Genomic DNA, 22,417 nt, shown 5'->3' on the forward strand with positions numbered 1-22,417 from the left:
CGCAGCTGGTTCTTTTACAATTCACCTGTGCATTGTAGAGGCGTAGCTGTCAAACATTCCGGCCTCGGACACTGTAAATCATTTACGGCCTAGGCATGGTGGACAGGCAGCATATAGCCTATCCTTATAGACCTACAGAAATGTAGAGAAACCCTCCCTTGACATGAAAAATGTCTAAAGCTGCCATTATCTTTCTCTATCCTAAGAAATATCCAAAACACGTTTTAAATATATAGCCTGTATATTTAATATCTACAGTACCAGTCAAAAGTTTGGACACATCTACATTGTAGAATAATATTGAAGACATCACAACTATGAAATAACACATATAGAATCATGTAGTCACCAAAAAAGTGTTAAACAAATCAAAATATATTTTATGTTTTAGATTCTTCAATGTAGCCACCCTTTACCTTGATGACAGCTTTGCACACTGTTGGCATTCTCTCAACAAGCTTCATGAGGTAGTCACCTGGAATACATTTCAATTAACAAGTGTGCCTTGTTAAACATTCATTTGTGGAATGTCTTTCCTTAATAATGCATTTGAACCAATCAGTTGTGTTGTGACAATGTACGGGTGCTATACAGAAGATAGCCCTATTTGGTTAAAGACCAAGTCCATGTTAGGGCAAGAACAGATCAAATAAGCAAAGAGAAATGACAGTGCATTACTTTAAGACAAGAAGGTCAGTCAATCCGGAAAATCTGAAGAATGTTGAAAGGTTTTTCAAGTGCAGTCGCAAAATCCATCAAGCTCGATGATGAAACTGGCTCTCATGAGGACCGCCACAGGAAAGGAAGACCCAGAGTTACCTCTGCTGCAGAGGACAAGTTCATTAGAGTTACCAGCCCCAGAAATTGCAGCCCAAATAAATGCTTCACAGAGTTCAAGTAACAGACACATTTCAACATCAACTGTTCAGAGGAGACAGCGTTAATCAGGCCTTCATGGTCAAATTGCTGCAAAGACACCACTACTAAAGGACAGCAATAATAAGAAGAGACTTGCTTGGGCCAAGAAACATGAGCAATGGACATTAGACCGGTGGAAATCTGTCCTTTGATCTGATGAGTCCAAATTTGAGATTTTTGCTTCCAACAGTCGTGTCTTTGTAAGACGTGGAGTAGGTGAGCGGATTATCTCCGCATGTGTAGTTCCCACCGTGAAGCATGGAGGAGGAGGTGTGATGGTGTGGGGGTGCTTTGCTGGTGACAGTGTCTGTGATTTATTTAAAATTCAAACTTAACCAGCATGGCTACCACAACATTCTGCAGTGATACGCCATCCCATCTGGTTTGCTCTTAGTGGGACTATCATTTGTTTTTCAACAGGACAATGACCCAACACACCTCCAGGCTGTGTAAGGGGTCTTTGACCAAGAAGGAGAGTGATGGAGTGCTTCATCAGATGACCTGGCCCACAATCACCCAACCTCAACCCAATTAAGATGGTTTGAGATGAGTTGGACCGCGGAGTGAAGGAAAAGCAGCCAACAAGTCCTTAGCATACTCCTTCAAGACTGTTGGAAAAGCATTCCAGGTGAAGCTGGTAGAGGGAATGCTAAGAGTGTGCAAAGCTGTCATCAAGGCATAGGGTGGCTACTTTGAAGAATCTCAAATATAAAATGCATTTTGATATGTTTAACACTTTTTTGGTTACTACATGATTCCATATGTGTTAGTTCATAGTTTTGATGTCTTCACTATTATTCTAAAATGTAGAAAATAGTAAAAATTAAGAAAAGCCTTGAATGAGTAGGTGTGTCCAAACTTTTGACTGGTACTGTACATACTGTATTACCTGAATTACCTCAACTACCTCGTACCCCTGCACATTGAGTCGGTACTGGTACTCCTTGTATATAGCCTTGTTATTATTATATTGTTATAATTTTTTGTTGCAAACGTTCTTCTCAATTTTTAACTCTGCGTTGTTGGGAATGGGCTCCTAAGCATTTCACAGTAAAGTCTACATCTGTTGTATTCGGCGCATGTGACCAATACAATTAGATTTGATTTTGAACCCCGTTCGCCCTAATCAATCTTGTGTTGCCGATCCCTTAAACCAATTGAACAATCGAAACCTGTAACCCCACACCTACAGGTTTCTTTGTAGGCCTAATGCACTCTGCTGTTTTATGTAGGCTTTTAATGTGGTTTATTGCTTAACATTGTGAGTTTAGGCCAAAATGGATGGACCGACGGAGAGCGTCATAGCACCGATTGGTATTAACTCTCTTGCAGAGCGCTGGTCGGTTGGAGGTGTTTTAAGACGGACTGTCCCATGAGGGGATGACATGCTCTCCGCTACACAGATGTACGGAACGGTTCCCCCATGGATGAGTCACGAGAGGGCCCAAATGTATGGGATGGTCATGGAGGAGAGGTCAGTTTGCCTTTCCATCCATCCGCCTCTCCTCCACCCTCTATTCTCTCCTCTCAACCTCTCCATGTTCCTCAGTTGACATACAATCTGGCTGCACTCTTTTTCTCTTTCCCCTTCCGACTGCTGAATTCAGTCCCCCTGACAAGGTTTTCGATGAGTGTGTGGAACAAACAGTGCAAGTGACGATATGGCGGGACGGGAAAAACAACGATCCCGGCTGTTTGGACTTTCTCGGGCCTGATTCTCACACACAGGGCATAAAGGGTCCGTGCCATCCGGGATGACCGGGCATAATGCCTGTCACATGCTTGGAAACCGATCACGCATATATTATGACGACATTTTGTGACGTTTTTGTTCGTTTTGGTGTTCGGCAGGGGCAGGGCCGGCATTATGGGCGTCCTTAGGGGGCCTGGCCTCCTTTCCCGTCCAAATAAAATATTAAAATACTGATAATTTATTTGCCCGAGACGCCGGTGAAAGAAAGATGCAAGGGTAACAGCGCCGCTCTGTCTCGGTATGTGTGACCCGTGTATCTGATGCAGTCTGGAGTATGGCATGTCCCATCCCACCATATAATGATACAATGGAGTGGCCCACCCTGTTCTTCATTCACAATTGGTGATTACACTTTCTTAAAATTAGGTTGTTATTACAAGAAGCTAATATGCGATAGCATATTTGAAATGTATTAATTACACTGTTAGAATGTTGCAGTCACAATTAGCTTGAAGGGGTGTCCCTCGAGGCCTAGCAGTTCTAGTGTTAATATCATCTGTGCATGAGCAAGCGTGTACACAATCTGCCCCCTTATGGAAACCTAATGCCCATCCAAATGATTCGCTCTAACCGAAGTCTACACCCCTTCGTTAGTGATTGGTCAACAGTAGTAGTCCTAGTAAGAGTGGGAACTATGGATGGGATTTTTCAATTAAGTGTTTGTTTTCATTCAACGAGAGACTGCTAGTTTTCATGCACATTTTTTCACTTGAGAAATACTGCGCTAAAATCTTAGATGTAAAATTACGCGACTAAGTCCTCCTTGGCAAAAACGTAAAAATCTATTATAGATTTCTTGATTTATCTTAGATTAATTCAGACTATTTTGAGGAAGTGTATACTGGCTATGTTGTTGCTATGGTGTCTCAAGAGGGACAAATAGTCAGCTTTTTTCTTGTTTTTCAAGCGAATGTCTATAGTAAAGGGCGTATGCGAGGCACAGACACTCACTTCGTCTAGCCAAGTTCTTCTGCTAGGGAGCAAACAGAACCCAGTATGCAGGCACCTTAAGAGTTTTCAGTTTCATCTCATGCAGATGTTGTTCGGGCAAGCCAGGCAGGCAGGATTCGGTTGTGCTCAAGCCTCTAGGCAAGGAAGAAGAGGGGGAAGGGAGGAGCTGCGCAAGCGAGGGAGAGGGTGATTAATGAGCTTGGGGTCACTGTAATAAAAGCGGCATGCCGGTCGCGAAGCAGCTCGAGCCACAGACGCGTTTCTTTCCAATGATGGAGGAGCCGAGTATCTCACTCACTCACTCACTCACTCACTCACTCACTCACTCACTCACTCACTCACTCACTCACTCACTCACTCACTCACTCACTCACTCACTCACTCACTGACTGACTGACTGACTGACTGACTGACTGACTGATTTGGCTATATAGGGACTTCTTGCTAGACGCAACCAGCAGTTTCACCATACACAGGTCACAACGAAGTGCGTATTAAGTTCTGACGCTGTGTGAGTGTGTGTGAGAGAGAGACCAGTTTTGGGCATTTTCTACTGTGTGGACTAACTGAGAAGAGAACACTTTCCTATTCTGGGTTTTGAAATAGATCTTCATGGAGTTTGTTTATTAATTAGTGTGTGTGTGTGTGTGTGTGTGTACGATCCGGTGCTCCGTAGCAAAGGTTGAATGGCCTCCCACTGGAGTGGTCTGTGAACTATGATCGTCCCTCGCTTAGCTGGCTGCCAGAATGGAGGGAGAGAAAGAGGGAGGGAGAGAGAGAGGGTCAAGGAGGCTAGAGCGAACAAGTGAAAACGAGTGTGTGGAGAACGTGACTGAATGGCCTGGGCCCCACAATGCACGTTGTCTACTCCCTGGGTAGGCAGGGGGCTGAATTGAGAGCGTGGGGTGGAAGGGGGACTACTTCAGCTGGCGGGTGTGTATTTATGTGTGTGTGTGTGTGTGTGTGTGTGTGTGTGTGTGTGTGTGTGTGTGTGTGTGTGTGTGTGTGGTGTGTGTGTGTGTGTGTGTGTGTGTGAGTGGGTCGTGATAGATGTTGCTATAGCAGATACATCACACCCTCTCCCCACCTTTCTGCCCTTCCTTCACCCTCTCTCTCTCTGTTGTTGTTGCTATTGAAAACTCAAGCCTTAAAGCTTGTCATTAACTAGAGCACTGCACACCACTGCCACACCACTGTGTGTGTGTGTGTGTGTGTGTGTGTGTGTGTGTGTGTGTGTGTACAAATTATTCTGACCATGTGTTTTCTCTTTCCAGGAGAGTACCTGTTAGTGATGCGGGGACCCAGAGAAACCTGGATTTAAGAGAAGGCAACCACATCACACAAAGCATGGTGCGTCATCCATGTATAAGATGTGTATTAGTGTTATAACACTGTTTATAATAAGGTTAAGAGACGTTAACCATACCCTCATACCTCACACAAGGGAAGTCATTCCGTGTGTATAACATGTTACAGGTGTATAAGGCAAGTGGAAGAGTGGTGTAAAACCAGTTGAAGTGTGGTGTATAATCAGCTGAAGAGTGGTGTAAAACCAGTTGAAGAGTGGTGTATAATCAGTTGAAGAGTGGTGTATAATCAGTTGAAGAGTGGTGTAAAACCAGTTGAAGAGTGGTGTATAATCAGTTGAAGAGTGGTGTATAATCAGTTGAAGAGTGGTGTATAATCAGTTGAAGAGTGGTGTAAAACCAGTTGAAGTGTGGTGTATAATCAGTTGAAGAGTGGTGTAAAACCAGTTGAAGTGTGGTGTATAATCAGTTGAAGAGTGGTGTAAAACCAGTTGAAGAGTGGTGTAAAACCAGTTGAAGAGTGGTGTATAACCAGTTGAAGTGTTTTGTATAACCAGTTGAAGAGTGGTGTATAACCAGTTGAAGTGTGGTGTATAACCAGTTGAAGAGGTGTGTATGACAAGTTGAAGAGGTGTGTATAACCAGTTGAAGTGTGGTGTATAATCAGTTGAAGAGTGGTGTAAAACCAGTTGAAGAGTGGTGTATAACCAGATGAAGAGTGGTGTATAACCAGTTGAAAAGTGATGTTTTACCAGTTGAAAAGTGGTGTATAACCAGTTGAAGAGGAGTGTATAACCAGTTGAAGAGTGGTGTATAACCAGTTGAAGAGTGGTGTATAACCAGTTGAAGAGTGGTGTATAACCAGTTGAAGTGTGGTGTCTAACCAGTTGAAGAGGTGTGTATAACCAGTTGAAGAGGTGTGTATAACCAGTTGAAGAGGTGTGTATAACCAGTTGAAGAGGTGTGTATAACCAGTTGAAGAGGTGTATATAACCATTTGAAGAGGTGTATATAACCAGTTGAAGAGGTGTATATAACCAGTTGAAGAGTGGTGTATAGCCAGTTGAAGAGTTGTGTATAACCAGTTGAAGAGTGGTGTTTTAACAGTTAAAGTGTTGTGTTTATAACCAGTTGAAGTGTTGTGTATAACCAGTTGAAGAGTGGTGTATAACCAGCTGAAGAGTGCTGTATAAGAATTTGAAGGGGTGTGTTTAACCAGTTGAAGAGGTGTGTATAACTAGTTGATGTGTGGACTATAAGTAGTTTAATTGTGGTGTATTTTCAGTTGAAGTGTGGTCTATAACTTGTTGAAGAGTGTTGAATAACCAGTAGAAATGTAGTGTATAACCGGTGTAAGTGTGGTGTTTAACCAGTTGTTGAATAGGTGTGTATAACCAGTTGAAAAGTGGTGTATAACCAGTTGAAAAGTGGTGTATAACCAGTTGAAAAGTGGTGTATAACCAGTTGAAGTGTGGTGTATAACCAGTTGATGAGGTGTGTATAACCAGTTGAAAAGTGGTGTATAACCAGTTGAAGAGGTGTTTATAACCAGTTGAAGAGGTGTGTGTATAACCAGTTGAAGAGGTGTGTATAACTAGTTGAAGAGTGGTGTATAACCAGTTGAAGAGGTGTTTATAACCAGTTGAAAAGTTGTGTTTTACCAGTTGAAGTGTGGTGTTTAACCAGTTGAAGTGTTTTGTATAACCAGTTGCAGAGGTGTTTATAACCAGTTGAAGAGTGGTGTATTTCCAGTTGAAGAGGTGTTTATACCCAGTTGAAGAGGTGTTTATAACCAGTTGAAGAGTGGTGTATAACCAGTTGAAGAGTGGTGTATAACCAGTTGAAGAGTGGTATATAACCAGTTGAAGAGTGGTGTATAACCAGTTGAAGAGGTGTGTATAACCAGTTGAAGAGGTGTATATAACCAGTTGAAGAGGTGTATATAACCAGTTGAAGAGGTGTATATAACCAGTTGAAGTGTGGTGTATAACCAGCTGAAGAGGTGTGTATAACCAGTTGAAGAGGTGTGTATAACAAGTTGAAGAGGGGTGTATAACCAGTTGAAGAGGTGTGTGTATAACCAGTTATAGTGTGGTGTATAACCAGTTGAAGAGTGGTGTATAACCAGTTGAAGAGGTGTGTATAAGCAGTTGAAGAGGTGTGTATAACCAGTTGAAGTGTTGTGTATTTCCAGTTGTAGTGTGGTGTATAACCAGTTGAAGAGTGGTGTATAACCAGTTAAAGAGTGGTGTATAACCAGTTGAAGAGTGGTGTATAACCAGTTGAAGAGTGCTGTAGAACCAGTTGAAGAGGTGTGTATAACCAGTTGAAGAGGTGTGTATAACCAGTTGAAAAGTTGTGTTTTACCAGTTGAAGTGTGGTGTTTAACCAGTTGAAGTGTGGTGTATAAACAGTTGAAGAGTGGTGTATAACCAGTTGAAGAGCGGTGTATAACCAGTTGAAGAGTGGTATATAACCAGTTGAAGAGTGGTGTATAACCAGTTTAAGTGTGGTGTATAACCAGTTTAAGATTGGTGTTAACCTTGTGTATTACGTGTATGATGTTGTTTATAATAAAATTAAACTTTTTTTATTCAGCACATTTCTTACAGGGGATGTATTTTAAAGTGCTTAACAAATAAAATAATACAAGTTGAGAAAGAATAACATTATACCAGTTGAAGAGGTGTGTATAACCAGTGGAGGGGTGTGTATAACCAGTTGAAGTGGTGTGTATAACCAGTTGAAGAGTGGTGTATAACCAGTTGAAGAGTGGTGTATAACCAGTTTAAGAGTGGTGTATAACCAGTTGAAGTGTGGTATATAACCAGTTGAAGAGTGGTGTATAACCAGTTTAAGTGTGGTGTATAACCAGTTTAAGAGTGGTGTATAACCAGTTTAAGTGTGGTGTATAACCAGTTTAAGAGTGGTGTATAACCAGTTTAAGAGTGGTGTATAACCAGTTGAAGTGTGGTATATAACCAGTTGAAGAGTGGTGTATAACCAGTTTAAGTGTGGTGTATAACCAGTTTAAGAGTGGTGTATAACCAGTTGAAGTGTGGTATATAACCAGTTGAAGAGTGGTGTATAACCAGTTTAAGTGTGGTGTATAACCAGTTTAAGATTGGTGTTAACCTTGTGTATTACGTGTATGATGTTGTTTATAATAAAATTAAACTTTTTTTATTCAGCACATTTCTTACAGGGGATGTATTTTAAAGTGCTTAACAAATAAAATAATACAAGTTGAGAAATATTAAAACTAGACAAATTAAAATCAGTGGACCTCAGAGACTAATGAATTAATATAAATAATACAAGACATTTGAAGTGGGATATATCACGTTTATAATTGGTTTAAACCTGTGTTATTTCTCCTGTAGGTGGATGCCAGGCTAACGCCCCTGGCCGCCATGGGGCTGGACCGCAATGCCTTGATGCGGGACGGCCTCCGCCTGCACGGCAGCGTAGTCTACCCAGGGATCCGAGCGCTGTCGGCCGAGAAGCCCCACGAGGGGTCCACCACCCTCCCCCTCAGCTACAACCGGGACGGCCTTCCAGACCTCCTCTACAAGCCTGACGTTTCCATGGACCGGAGCAAGCCTACCAACGGCTACCTGGACCTGTACAAGAGCCCTCCACCAAGCCTCCATAGGGGGCCAGAAGGGCTGGACAGGAGAGGTGTGGGACCTGGGGGGGAGAAGCCCTCAGAGCTGGGCCTGGGGGGTGCTGGTGCAGGAGCAGGCGGGTACCTGCGTCTGCCCTGGGGGCTGAGCCGGGGGCTGTACCCCGAGGCGGGCCTCTACCCCTATATGGACTCTTCCAAGTATGCGGCCCTCAGCATGTACAAGGCCCAGTTCCTCAATCAGCCCAGCCCCTACTTGCCCCAGCACCTGGCCTACCAGTCTCTCTGTGCCTCCCAGGGGGGGAACATGAACCCTGCTGCTGCCTCCGCCGCCGAGAGGCTCTACTACATGCCCCCCTACCCCCCGTCCCCCATCTCCTCCCCCCTGGTGGGGTCTCCCATGAGGATCCCAGCGGTGTCGGTGGCCCCCACCTCCATGGTGCACTGCCAGGAGAAGGGATTGAGTGTCGGGTCTCGTGTCCACCACGAGGGGTCTCCGTTTGGGCAGCAGCTTCACCAGCCGCCACCTCCGCCCCAGCACCTTCTCCCCCCCCCACACAGACAGAGACCGAGACAGACCCCCCAGCAGAAGCAATAAGCCCAGTAGACCCCCCTCCAACAAAGGAGCCAGTAACAGCAGTGGTAGTAGTAGTAGTAGTAGTGGTGGTAGCAGTGGTGGGAGTAATACTAATAGTAGTAGCCTTCCTATTGATTCCTCCCCTCGCGCCTCTTCTCGCCTCCCCCAGCCTGCTCCTCCCCTGCCTCCCCCTCACATAGACAGCACCATGGACCTACAGAGGGCAGTCTCTAGAATAGTACCATTATCTCCCTCCTCTTGTTCCTCTTCCCAGACGATACCTCACTCGTTCTATGTGAGCAGCATGGCTCCAGAGAACCCCTCCCCTGCCCGGCCCAGCCCCCACAAACCCAGACCCAGAGATGGGGTGTCGGATCACAGGGCTGGGGGATGTGAGAAGAGACCCAGTCAGTGCCCTTCCAAACCATCCTCTGAGCGTCCAGCCCCACTGAACCAGCCGCCGACTACCAAAGACCCAGCAGACCCAAAGCCTCTCGACCTCTCTGGAAGATTGTTGGAGTTAGGCCTGCCTCCTAACAGCTTCCCTGTGAAGATGGAGGCTCTGGGGTCCCCGGGGCCTCGGTACGGACCTCCCCCCAGCCGGGAGCTCCTGAAAGAGACCCTCTCTCTCTCACCCCCCTCCCTACCCTCCCACTCCCTCTCAGTGGTCAGCAGCACTTCCTCCAAAGCCCCAGAGAGGCCGGAGATGATCAGCACTTTGCACTCCTCCTGGGTGGTGCCCACCCTTACACCCACCTACACCATTGGGTCCACCCACGCACACCCCCACCCCCCAGCCCTGTCCCCATCCCCCAGGCCCAGCCCAGACACCCAAGGGAAAGGCTCCTCTCCATCTGTCATCAAAAACAAGGCTCTGGAGAGAGTCCTACCCCAGCCCCAGCAACGCAGTCCATCCTGCCCCAGGGTAGGAGAGACAAATACTACCCCAATACCTTCCAATCTCAATCCTCCCTCCACAATACCCTTGTCCCCCAAACCCAATAATGATTGGCCCAAACCCAGCCCCAGCCAATCAGAAAGTTCCCCCATGGCCGGCCATCATAGGAACTCCACAGAGAAGCCCCCCAAAGCCCCTAAGAGGGCTGAGACATCCCAGGAGGTGTCTCCATATAATAAACGTCCGTGTCTAGAGAATGCCAATGGGCACCCACCCAGCCACCTCTACCTGCCCCAGAGCGAGGCCTACCTACCTCACAGCATGGTGTACGCCAACCGATACCTGCACTACTCTGTACCCGACGGCATGGCCCTCCACTCTCTCCCTCTGCCAGGGAAGGGCCCTGCCTACCCATCCCCCGTCCTGCTTGGCAGTAACAGCCTTTACCCCTCCCACCTGGCAGCCAAACAGCCCGTACCGTACCAGAGCCACGCTGGGGAGTACCTCACCTACAACTCCCAGGAGATGGCCCACCCTCTGATGCACACACACACAGACTCTAAAGCCTTAGAGCGGGCAGATCAGGGGCCCAAGTCACGTGGCCAGGGCCAGGACAAACCTAGGGGACTCAAAGAGGATTTTGGTGGGTCCCACAGGGGCCGGTGTGATGTGGAGACAGGGGAGGGGTCCCATGTGAAGCGCAATAAAGATGCAGGGGAGTGGGGAGGGAGCCAGCCCAGACCCCTGTCCTCCTCCAGCACCAGTATCCCTTCCAAAGATAGAATCGTCTGCATTGACCTCGTACACTCCGACACAGATGGAGAGTCCACGCCAGCCGCCAACAAGCCGCCACTCCCTGTCATCGTTCCCATCACCAGGGGCAACCAACACCAGTGTGGCCATGGCGACCAAAGCATGAGGGAAGTGGAGCGGGAGCCAGAACACCAACTGCATCATCATCATCATCATCATCTTCATCACCACCCCAGCCCAAGCTCCACCCTGAGAACTACCCACACAGACAGACAACCAGAGACCCCCTGTATGAGACCCAGGCCCCTCCAGGAGACGGGCTGTCCGGGTGTGGCCTCTAGCCCACTTCAGGGCTCCCCAGGACTGGTTACTCGGGCCGAGGAGAGCCGCGAGGACCAGAGCCCTTCCTCAGACCCAAGGGACCAGGGGGAGCAGGTCAAAAGCACCCTGCGCTGTGCCCGCACATCTGGGGACCGCAAGACGAGAGACCGGACTCTTGGAGATTGTGATCGCACTGCAGTAGACCGTACCACTGGTGATAGTGGCCGCATGCCTGGCGACCGCATGTCTAGAGATCGCATATCATCTTGCGACCTCACGTCTGGAGAGGAGAGAGAAGAGATGGACAGACGAACCTCCTCCCACCCCATCCTTCGCTACATGGACCTGGGGAAGGAAAGAGAAAGAGAAGGAGGGAGCGTTGAAGACACAGAGGAGTCACATGGAGAGGGGGATGAGGACGAAGAGGGTGGACGAAGAGGCTCACGGAGGACCAGTCTGACCAAGAGGATCGCTAACTCTTCAGGCTACGTCGGCGACCGCATCAAATGTGTCACAACCGAGCTGTATGCAGACTCTAGCAAGCTGAGTCGGGAACAGCGCGCCCTGCAGGTGAGTTGAGACAACTGCGGCCATAGGTGGGTTAGGGTGGCGGGCTGTGGATGTGATGATAAACATGACTCATTTATCTGAAGCCTTTCACAGTTTACATTTCAGTTCCCATATGGTCCATGCAGGAATCAAAGCCACTACTCTGGTCAATTCTGCCACTCATTCTAGCGGGCCATAGCGGGTCCTTGTCGTTTGGAGAGACAATATGTCTTCGTATAGATGTCTTAGATACCTGCTTCCCATATCTGAAGTAGGGTGATGGTTAGTCCAGGGTTATAGACTTATCCCAGCCCTTAGCTGTTGCCTCTGAGTTTATGAGAGGACATTTGAAGCCTGTTGACAGTCAGTGATTTAGTACAAGGCCAGTTCAAAGGTTAACCTAGCCCTGTGAGTTGTCTAGGCAACATTGGTTAAGTTGTTAGCGTGCCCTGCTCTGAGTATCTTGCTCCGGGAGAAAGAGAATGAGAGTGTGTGTGTGGGGGGGGTCAAAGGCACGTGCTGCTGGGCTTCACATTGTGACAGCGATAACCTCATGGTTCACCCTGCCTCTTGCTGTGCTTAACCCCAAGGTGAGCCAGAGGGGCTGGAAGGTGGATGGATGGGGTTCCTTGTTGATAAAGCACCCACCCCGGCCTTGTCCAAGGTCACACACCCCTCCCCCAATGGCTATTAGTGCCTAGCTTCTCACTCACACATATTGAACACATGAGAACACACACACACGCATGCCATATACACAAACACTGATTCAGTGCTGCATGATTGAACCCATTCCTCCTGGCTGCATTATTTATTGATCATCTACTTTTGTACCTATTAAAGACCAGTGGTTGTAGTTAGATCAGATCAAAAACACGTGTGTATACCATTTCTGGCTAGACACACACACCTCTGATGATGTATCTGAATAGTGCAGAGGCACATGTATGTTACTGGTTGGTTCTACCCATCTACCCATATGTTGTAAACATGCCTTTGAACCATCTGGTTTGTCTTTAATTGTCATGCATGCTCATACAGAGCTGGAACACAAAGCTATCAAACGCTAGAGTTCTGGACGTTGACTATCATCTTAATAACTCAATGATGTTATATTATGTACCTACAATTCGCCCCCTCCCTCCCCCCTCCCCAAGTCTAATTTACATATAATAATTGTATTGCCTTTCTCTTTGAAAAATATATATAATTTCAGTTCAGAAAACAAGGGTTTGATAGTTTTTTTATGTGTTTATTGATGTGTTCACTGGTTTGATTTGACTGTGTGTGTGTGTGTGTGTGTGTGTGTGTGTGTGTGTGTGTGTGTGTGTGTGTGTGTGTGTGTGTGTGTGTGTGTGTGCGCTTGGTGGGACAGTGGCTACTAGATGTTGTATGTGTATACAAGGGGTGCTTCAATCCCAGCTTCCAGGTCTTCAGTACTACTGGTTTTACGTAATAGTAGTTCATTGATTGATTGATTATTGCCAATGATTGGCCAATCCTTGATTAGAGGGGAGGAAGAAAAACCAGCAGTTCTAAGGACCCAGAGGCCCGGAATTAAGAACGGGGGGGGAGACATGTGGAGAAAGACATTTTAACATACAATACCTACATGAAATGATGGACAGATATATTGAAATTATGAAAATGATGGACAGATATGAAAATGATAGACAGATATATTGAAATTATGAAAATGATGGACAGATATATTGAAATTATGAAAATGATGGACAGATATATTGAAATTATGAAAATGATGGACAGATATATTGAAATGATGGACAGATATATTGAAATGATGAAATTGAAGGACAGATATTAAATGATGGACAGATATACTGAAATTATGAAAATGATGGACAGATATATTGAAATGATGAAAATGATGGACAGATATGAAATGATGGACAGATATATTGAGCCCCCGTTCTAATTGCTTAGATGGAAGTCATATCACGAGAGGGGAGTAATATAAGTCGCCCTGCAGCTAACTGGGAGGTCAGTTCTTTACATTTCTCTATCTCACTCTACCCCTCACACACACTTTCTCTCCCCTTCTACCCTCTTTCTGCTCCCTCTTTCTCTTTCTCTGCACTCTATCTTTATTTCTGTCTTTTTCTCACCTGCTCTGCACTGCGTACTCCTTCTCGCCCTCTCTCTCTCCCCCTCCCTTTCTTTTCTCTCTCTTTCCCCTTCTCTTTCTCTCTCTGTGAGCCTCAGGGCTAGCCGTATGTGTTTCCTAGCTGTGTTCATGTTTCAGGAAGGGAGATGGCAGGAACTAGGGCCTCAAAGCGATCGCATGGACTCACCGTGGCTGACTGCACTAGTCTAACCTAACCATGTCTGGATGTGCCATGCTTGTTAATTTATCTCTCTCTTTGTTCTGTTTTGTTTTGGCCTCCTTTTTTGACACAATGTGATCTTGTTGTTTGCTTCGGTAGTCGTTCAGCCCAGATTGAGGTTTAGAGAGGTGTGTGTGGTGGAGGCTAGACAGTTAGTGGGTTTCATGGCTGTTTTCTCTGTGTGTGTCTCTCTGTGTATGTCGTGTGTGTGTGTGTTTAGCGGGCGATGATGCGGTTCTCGGAGCTGGAGCTGAAGGAGAAGGAGTGCGGGGGTGTGTGTGTGTCTGCGTCGGCAGCGGTAGCAGGACAGCAGTTGGCAGACCGCCAGCGGAGAGAAAGAGAGTGGGAACACTGCCAACACACCGCCAGGCAGGGAGAGAGGGAGGGTGAGTAACCCAATTCTTCCACACACACACACACACACACACACACACACACACACACACACACACACAAACACACACACACACACACACACACACACACACACACACACACACACACACACACACTTACAGCACTCAGCTAGGCAGGGTTTGTTCCCAACACACATACACACACACAGTGAGAGAAAGAGAAAGAGAGCAAAAGAGAGAGACGTGGAGAGAGTCTTATTTTTAAGGAGCATTTTGTGCTTATCTGTGTAGAGAGAGGATAAAGAGGGAGGGGAGGATGAGATGGAGTGAGTGAGGGGGAGAGCTGAGGGGTGATCCAAAGCAAGTTATAGAGAGGGAAGAGGAATAGTTAGCGAGGGAAAGCGAATGGGAGCTAGAGAGGAATAGAGATTGTGCCAGAGAAAGAAAAGGAGAGAGTGCGAGGGAGGGAAAGAGAGAGAGGAAGAGGGATGGAGGGGGGGTTACTTGTGTTGGCTGGGAGCCGAGCTGTGTATTGAAGCGAGCCCTGGACTGACGTGGGAGCCTAATTATGGCAGAGAGAGGGAGAGAAAGGGAGAGCGAGCGTCACGCTCTGTGTGGGAAGGGCGTGGCAGGGTCATGGCAGGGGGTGGATGGGAGAGGAGAGAGGGAGAGACATGAGTGTTTTTGTCCTAAATAAAAAAAAATCCTGGCTTCCTCTTGCTCCCTCCCTCCCTCCCTCCCCAGTCTCTCTCTCTCTCGCCCTCTTTCTCTCTGTCTCTCTCTCTTTTTTCTCATAGTGGGAGTGTCGGTGTGAACGGTTCGACTTTTAGCTCCACTGACACTCTATACCCCATCAAAGTTTTATAGTCTGTCTTTAGAAGAGAATAAACGTTGGCTGCTGTTTAACAGCCCTTCTCTTTCTCTCTCCTCTCTCTTTCCCTCACTCTCTCATCACCCACCATCTCTCACCTCTCTCCATGGCTTCTTTCTCCTCCGCTTCCCTTCTCTCCTCTCTTGATCTTCCTCCCTGGTCTAGGTGGAAGGCAGGACTATGGGAACAACAGAGTCCCAGTCCTCCAGAGGTGTGGGGGCCAGAGGGAGAGCCTGTACCCAGGGCAGGAGGCCTGGGAGGGGGCTAGAGATGGTGCCAGAGAGGGTGAGGGTTGGCGATGTTCACCCCCAGTCCTGGCACTGGCAGACCGGCACCCCCAGGAGAAGGGTGGGCAGGGCATGGTACCCATTAGGAAACACACACACAGCCTACAGAAGGGAGAGGAGGAAGGAGAAAAGAGCTCAGAGAAGGCCAGAATGACTTCAGGTGAGTGTGGGGGATGTAGTTTTCACTTATCGAACCGTGTCAATGTGGCTCTTACAGCCTTTTCTCTCCATCTCATCCTTTTGCTCTCAGCTGTCTCTCTCAGGCCTCTCTCTCTGTCCCTCCTCTCATCCCGCTCTCTCTGTCCCTCCTCTCACCACTCTCTGTGTCTCTCCTCTCACCCCTCTCTCTTTGCCTCATCACCGTAGATGTTCAATCTCTGTTCCCTCTTTCTTTCACCCCTCTGTCTGTTCCAACCCTCTCCCCTTTTTCTCCCACAACTATTGTACTTCATTTCTCTTTCTCTCTGTCCCATCCCTCTCTCTGTGTGGCAGCCAGTTTAGCGAAGATATATATATAGAGAGAGAGGATGCACAAGAGGAGAGGAGTGAGAGGAGTGTTTAATCCTGTCTTTGAGTGGAGAGAAGGGAGGGAGCAGGACAGCCATTCTCTCTTTTCTTTCAACAGCGCCGTTCCTCTGCCACCTTCTTCAAAGCTGCTCTTTTCTTTTCAGATCCTTTCTTTCTTCCCTTGTGTGTTTGGGTTTCTGTTCTTTCCCCCCTTTTCTTTTGGCATGTGGTTGCACTCGCTCTCCCAGTGCTGGCAGGCGAGAGGGCTAGTCCTCCCCGGGGCATTTGAGAACCCCCCCCACTTCTCTCTCTCTTTCCCCCCCTCTCTCCCTTTCTCTCTGTCTCTCTCTTACACACACACACACGCACGCACGCACGCACACACGCACACACGCACACACGCACCAACACACACACACACCACACACACACACACACACACACACACACACACACACACACACACACACACACACACACACACACACACACACACACACACACACACACACACACACACACACACAAAGGCTTTCCTATGCTTAAAGTGAAGCTTACATGAGGCTTTACAGCTCATCAGCTTGTGAGAGTGGGCACCATGTTTGCCTTTGTGTCTTTTTTGTCTCTATGTGTGTATGTGTGTCCATGCATGCGTGTGTCTGTTTATGTTGCGCTCCTGTGTCTGTAAGTGTGGGTGTGTCTGTATGTGTCCTATTGTGTGTGTGTGTGTGTGTTCTCCGCTAACGTCCACTCTCTGGGTCGGTAGATGCGTGTGTACTGTGGGGCAGTGAGCAACCTATGGCTCCCACTACTAATGAGGATGATGATGAAGAGGTGAGGAAGCTGAAGGTGTGTATCGAGCTGAAGGGGCTCCGCCTCCGCAAGCCCACCGCTTCCTCCCCCGAGAGGCCAGAGGTCAAAGAGGAGAGGACATGGTCATCACATCACAGCCCCTCCTTCCTGCCCCGGACCCTCCCCCCGACCCCAACCTGGAGCCCAGCCCATGCCCTGCCCCCTCGGGACAGGAAGTTCAAGGTTGATCCGGAAGTGAAACCTCTGTCACAGAAGCCAGAGATCACAAAGAGCTGGGCCAGAGAGATGCTGGCTAATGGAGACGCTAAACGAGGTAGGCAGTGTGTCTGTCCGTCTGTTGTCTGATCCTGATGGTCTCTGTGGGGTTGTCCTGTAGCCTTTTCGCCAGTGGTAGTGGGCTTTTACTGCTGCTATGTACAGTATGGAGCAGTCTTTACTGTGCAATAAGCTGTTCCATATCTTTTATTATGTCCTTCGCATCTCCTCAACATCTCTGACAGAAGTGTTGAAGCCACAGACAGAAGTTCATCTAGGCTCTCTATGGTTTAGCCTTCAATATCCCTGTGCTTTGTGATGTCACTTCCTCTCTTCATTAGCGGTGTAGTCAGCCTGCCTGGGTTCAGGTGCTTTCCCTGCAGAGTGGACAGGAAGTGACATATGTGACACTTCCTGCTGGCTCCAGGGGCCCTGTGAAGGTCTCTTTAGGGTATTTAGGGTGTTTAGAGTTTTAGAGGCTGTGTCTGTGGTTAAGACTCCACCAGCTAACAACAAACGTTCCCATAACTTTAGAGAACGTTCCTTTAAGAGTATCTTTAGGTCATTAACTAATGTTTTTATAGGAATGTTCCTGTGATGTGCAAGGAATGTTTCCAAGAAACCATTCCTTTAATGTCAAGTAGAACTTACCCAGAACATTGTTACCATGATTGTTCTAGACACGTTTCATGGGAAAGTTGCAACAACATTTATGTGTCCAGTTTTCTGTTGGTTAGGAAAATATTCCATCAACGTCCCACCAAACATACACAGAAAATGGTTGCCATGTTCTCAGAACATAAATATTAACGTTCCATGGGAACATTGCAAAAACATTTGTGTGTCCCCCCCCAAAAAAATCATTACACATCACATCTTGTTGATAAGCCAATCAGTGCCCTGATTAGTGAACTACTGATCCATTCACAGGTCTTTGTCTGTTTGGGACACTCACACAGTGCTTTGGAGATAGTGTTTTCAACTTAGATATTTCACACACAGGATTACATTGTGCATGTTCAATTAATCAGTCATTATTATTCAACATTTCCTCACCTGGGATTTGAACTCACAGCCTCTTGGTTCACGGTATTCTGATCTTCCTGCTACACCTCCATGTCCGTGTAAGGTATTAATAAATCGGATTATTCTCTCATCATTGATTTTATTAGCTTATTTCAGCAATTGAAGGGCTTTCTGTGTAGTTGTCTAATGTTGCTGGGCCATATTAACCTGTTTTAATGATACTCCTGAATCATTATGATCAATCATATATTTTCTTGAGTGTACTTTTAACGGAGCTGAGATTTGCTCCAGAGTGCATTCACCTTATTGGTTAAACGGATCTAGTGGTTTCAGATCTACACAAGTCCCTAGGGAAGAGGGGTTTGTTCTGGACAGGACCTAACTATACTGGCCCAATCAGCACGTGCCTGAGGGATTTCCCTTATTGGAACAGTGGTAAGGGAATTTGTTAGTGGCTTGGGTTTGAGACCTGTTAGGGGAGTTAACCTACTGTCACATTCATAGCAATATATGTTGATGTCATGATTTGGCTCTAGTTACAACAGACCTGATCTAAATACAATGAGTTTCTCATTAGAAGGTGGGAATCTGTAGGGTTACGCCTTGCGCACGAATTATAACCACATTTCCACTATCTCTCAAAAGTGATCGGTATTCGTTCATTCATATACTATAGCTGAGCTCCATTGTCTTCTTGAAATCCACACCACATACCATGTATGTCAAGTGATTCTGTTGCAATTAGTCTGTTTTTCCACATTAAAACTTGGAGATGGAACTCTGTGTTGTGCATTGTTTTGGTATAACTGGCATATTCATTGCTTAAATGGCAAATGTGAGAAAGGGAAGAAATGCTACTGTAAATATACACATTTGTGACATTCTGAGAACATGGCAACCTCGGTATACTTGTATCAGAAGCAGCACCTGGGTCATGTTCTGGCAACACGTTGGAATGTTCCAGATAGAACTGCAATGTGAGTTGATGCGATTCCTAATCAGAGACATGTTTGTTCTACATGATATATAAACAGATGATAGAGAGACGTCTTGTAGCTGCTCAGCTATCGAGAATTCTACTGATTTCCATCTTTCAGTTAAAATACTTGTTTTAATTCGATCAGATAGGTGTGTTGTAACCAGCAACCGCTGTCCCAATAAGGGATATCTCTATGGCATTTGCTTAATGCGCCAGTATAGTTAGGACCTGTCAAGAACAAACCCTAAACCCTCCTCCCTAGGCACTAGTGTAGATCTGAAGCCACATGACATGTATAAGCAATGTGAATGTATTTTGAAGTAAATCTCATCTCTGTTAAAAGTACACTCAAGGAAAAATGTTATTGATCATGGTGATTGAGGATTATCAGTAAAACAGGTCAACATGGCCCACCAACATCAGATAATAATACAGAAAGTCCTTACATTTTTTAAATCAATCAATCAAATGAATGATGAGAGAATAGTCAGATTAACTGGTAACTGGCACAGACATGCTGGCGTAGCAGGAAGATCTGAATGTGTGTGTGCCTGTGTGTGTGTGCCTGTGTGTGTGTGCCTGTGTGTGTGCCTGTGTGTGTGTGTGTGCCTGTGTGTGTGTGTGTGTGTGCCTGTGTGTGTGTGTGTGTGTGCCTGTGTGTGTGTGCCTGTGTGTGTGTGCCTGTGTGTGTGTGCCTGTGAGTGTGTGTGTGTGTGTGCGCGTGTGTGTGTGCCTGTGTGTGTGAGTGAGTGAGAGCACGTGCACATGCCGTTTAGAAATATGGGGGCAGGTGTAGTGTGACTAACGTGTGATGAATGACTGTTTCCCTTCAAGGCCAGTCAAATAGAAAGAGAGAAAGACAGAGAGAGTGTCAAACTAGGGCTTTCCCCGTGCTCACACCACAGCTGAGAAAAGTGAGAGATGAATAGACTAAGAAAGAGAGAGAGGGATTAAATAAGGAGATTAAGAAAGGGTATTACCTGCTGGCTTGATGATTCCGTGGTAACCACAGAGTATGATTGACAGTGAGGCGTCGCCCTCCTCCCACCTATTCAGTGACAGCACTACGGCAACCACTGTCCTGGGTTAATGAGGCGTAATATTCCACCACTGTGTGTACGGGTGAGTGTGTGTATACGGGTGTGGGTGTGACTGATGTATGTACGTGTGAGTGTATTGGGGGGAGCTTTAAGAGACAGTGTGTGTATATGTGTGTCCAGGGAAGAAAATATTTAGACTTGTAGGCCAACCACCCCCACCCTCCAGCCATTGTAATTTCAAGGACATTTTTAAAATGTCAATAATGGGTACTTCTTCACTTTGTGTGTGAGGTTGAAAAAAGACAGTGGGAATTGCATTTACTCATTACTCAAACTGAGAGTGCCTCTACAATGTGTTTGTGTGTATGTGTGCGCTCCCAGACAGAGATGTTCATCCTCATTAATAAATCAGCAGACGTAGAGAGCTAGTCGAGCTTTACCTCCGCTTTACCTCCGAGCTTTACCTCCCTGTCCTTCAGTCTCTCTCTCTTTACCTCCGCACCCCTGTCCTTCAGTCTCTCTCTCTTTACCTCCGCACCCCTGTCCTTCAGTCTCTCTCTTTACCTCCGCACCCCTGTCCTTCAGTCTCTCTCTCTTTACCTCCGCACCCCTGTCCTTCAGTCTCTCTCTTTACCTCCGCACCCCTGTCCTTCAGTCTCTCTCTCTTTACCTCCGCACCCCTATCCTTCAGTCTCTCTCTCTTTACCTCCGCACCCCTGTCCTTCAGTCTCTCTCTCTTTACCTCCGCACCCCTGTCCTTCAGTCTCTCTCTTTACCTCCGCACCCCTGTCCTTCAGTCTCTCTCTCTTTACCTCTGCACCCCTATCCTTCAGTCTCTCTCTTTACCTCCGCACCCCTGTCCTTCAGTCTCTCTCTCTTTACCTCCGCACCCCTGTCCTTCAGTCTCTCTCTCTTTACCTCTGCACCCCTATCCTTCAGTCTCTCTCTTTACCTCCGCACCCCTGTCCTTCAGTCTCTCTCTCTTTACATCCGCACCCCTGTCCTTCAGTCTCTCTCTCTTTACCTCCGCACCCCTGTCCTTCAGTCTCTCTCTTTACCTCCGCACCCCTGTCCTTCAGTCTCTCTCTCTTTACCTCTGCACCCCTATCCTTCAGTCTCTCTCTTTACCTCTGCACCCCTATCCTTCAGTCTCTCTCTCTTTACCTCCGCACCCCTATCCTTCAGTCTCTCTCTTTACCTCCGCACCCCTGTCCTTCAGTCTCTCTCTCTTTACCTCCGCACCCCTACCCTTCAGTCTCTCTCTCTTTACCTCCGCACCCCTGTCCTTCAGTCTCTCTCTTTACCTCCGCACCCCTGTCCTTCAGTCTCTCTCTCTTTACCTCCGCACCCCTGTCCTTCAGTCTCTCTCTTTACCTCCGCACCGCTGTACTTCAGTCTCTCTCTCTTTACCTCTGCACCCCTGTCCTTCAGTTTCTCTCTCTTTACCTCTGCACCCCTATCCTTCAATCTCTCTCTCTTTACCTCCGCACCCCTGTCCTTCAGTCTCTCTCTCTTTACCTCCGCACCCCTGTCCTTCAGTCTCTCTCTTTACCTCCACACCTCTATCCTTCAGTCTCTCTCTCTTTACCTCTGCACCCCTGTCCTTCAGTTTCTCTCTCTTTACCTCTGCACCCCTATCCTTCAATCTCTCTCTCTTTACCTCCGCACCCCTGTCCTTCAGTCTCTCTCTCTTTACCTCCGCACCCCTATCCTTATCCTTCAGTCTCTCTCTTTACCTCCGCACCTCTATCCTTCAGTCTCTCTCTCTTTACCTCCGCACCCCTGTCCTTCAGTCTCTCTCTTTACCTCCGCACCCCTGTCCTTCAGTCTCTCTCTCTTTACCTCCGCACCCCTGTCCTTCAGTCTCTCTCTTTACCTCCGCACCCCTATCCTTCAGTCTCTCTCTTTACCTCCACACCCCTATCCTTCAGTCTCTCTCTTTACCTCCGCACCCCTATCCTTCAGTCTCTCTCTTTACCTCCACACCCCTGTCCTTCAGTCTCTCTCTCTTTACCTCCGCACGCCTATCCTTCAGTCTCTCTCTTTACCTCCGCACCCCTGTCCTTCAGTCTCTCTCTTTACCTCCACACCCCTATCCTTCAGTCTCTCTCTCTTTACCTCCGCACCCCTGTCCTTCAGTCTCTCTCTTTACCTCCGCACCCCTGTCCTTCAGTCTCTCTCTCTTTACCTCCGCACCCCTATCCTTCAGTCTCTCTCTCTTTACCTCCACACCCCTATCCTTCAGTCTCTCTCTTTACCTCCACACCCCTATCCTTCAGTCTCTCT

General features: G+C 47.2%; 1 protein-coding gene across 1 annotated transcript in view; it reads left to right on the plus strand.

Moving 5' to 3' along the window:
- LOC115156299 (BCL-6 corepressor-like) overlaps nt 1–22,417 on the plus strand; it is a 55,934-nt gene that overhangs the window by 11,786 nt on the left and 21,731 nt on the right. Inside the window, 8 exon segments of the mRNA XM_029703750.1 lie at nt 2,251–2,392; nt 4,897–4,972; nt 8,313–9,074; nt 9,076–11,673; nt 13,597–13,653; nt 14,218–14,383; nt 15,390–15,671; nt 16,785–17,144. Coding sequence (XP_029559610.1) covers nt 2,304–2,392; nt 4,897–4,972; nt 8,313–9,074; nt 9,076–11,673; nt 13,597–13,653; nt 14,218–14,383; nt 15,390–15,671; nt 16,785–17,144 — 4,390 coding nt within the window. The 5' untranslated portion in view covers nt 2,251–2,303.

The sequence above is a fragment of the Salmo trutta genome, chromosome 20 (genome assembly GCF_901001165.1).
Source record: "Salmo trutta chromosome 20, fSalTru1.1, whole genome shotgun sequence".
NCBI lineage: Eukaryota > Metazoa > Chordata > Actinopteri > Salmoniformes > Salmonidae > Salmo > Salmo trutta.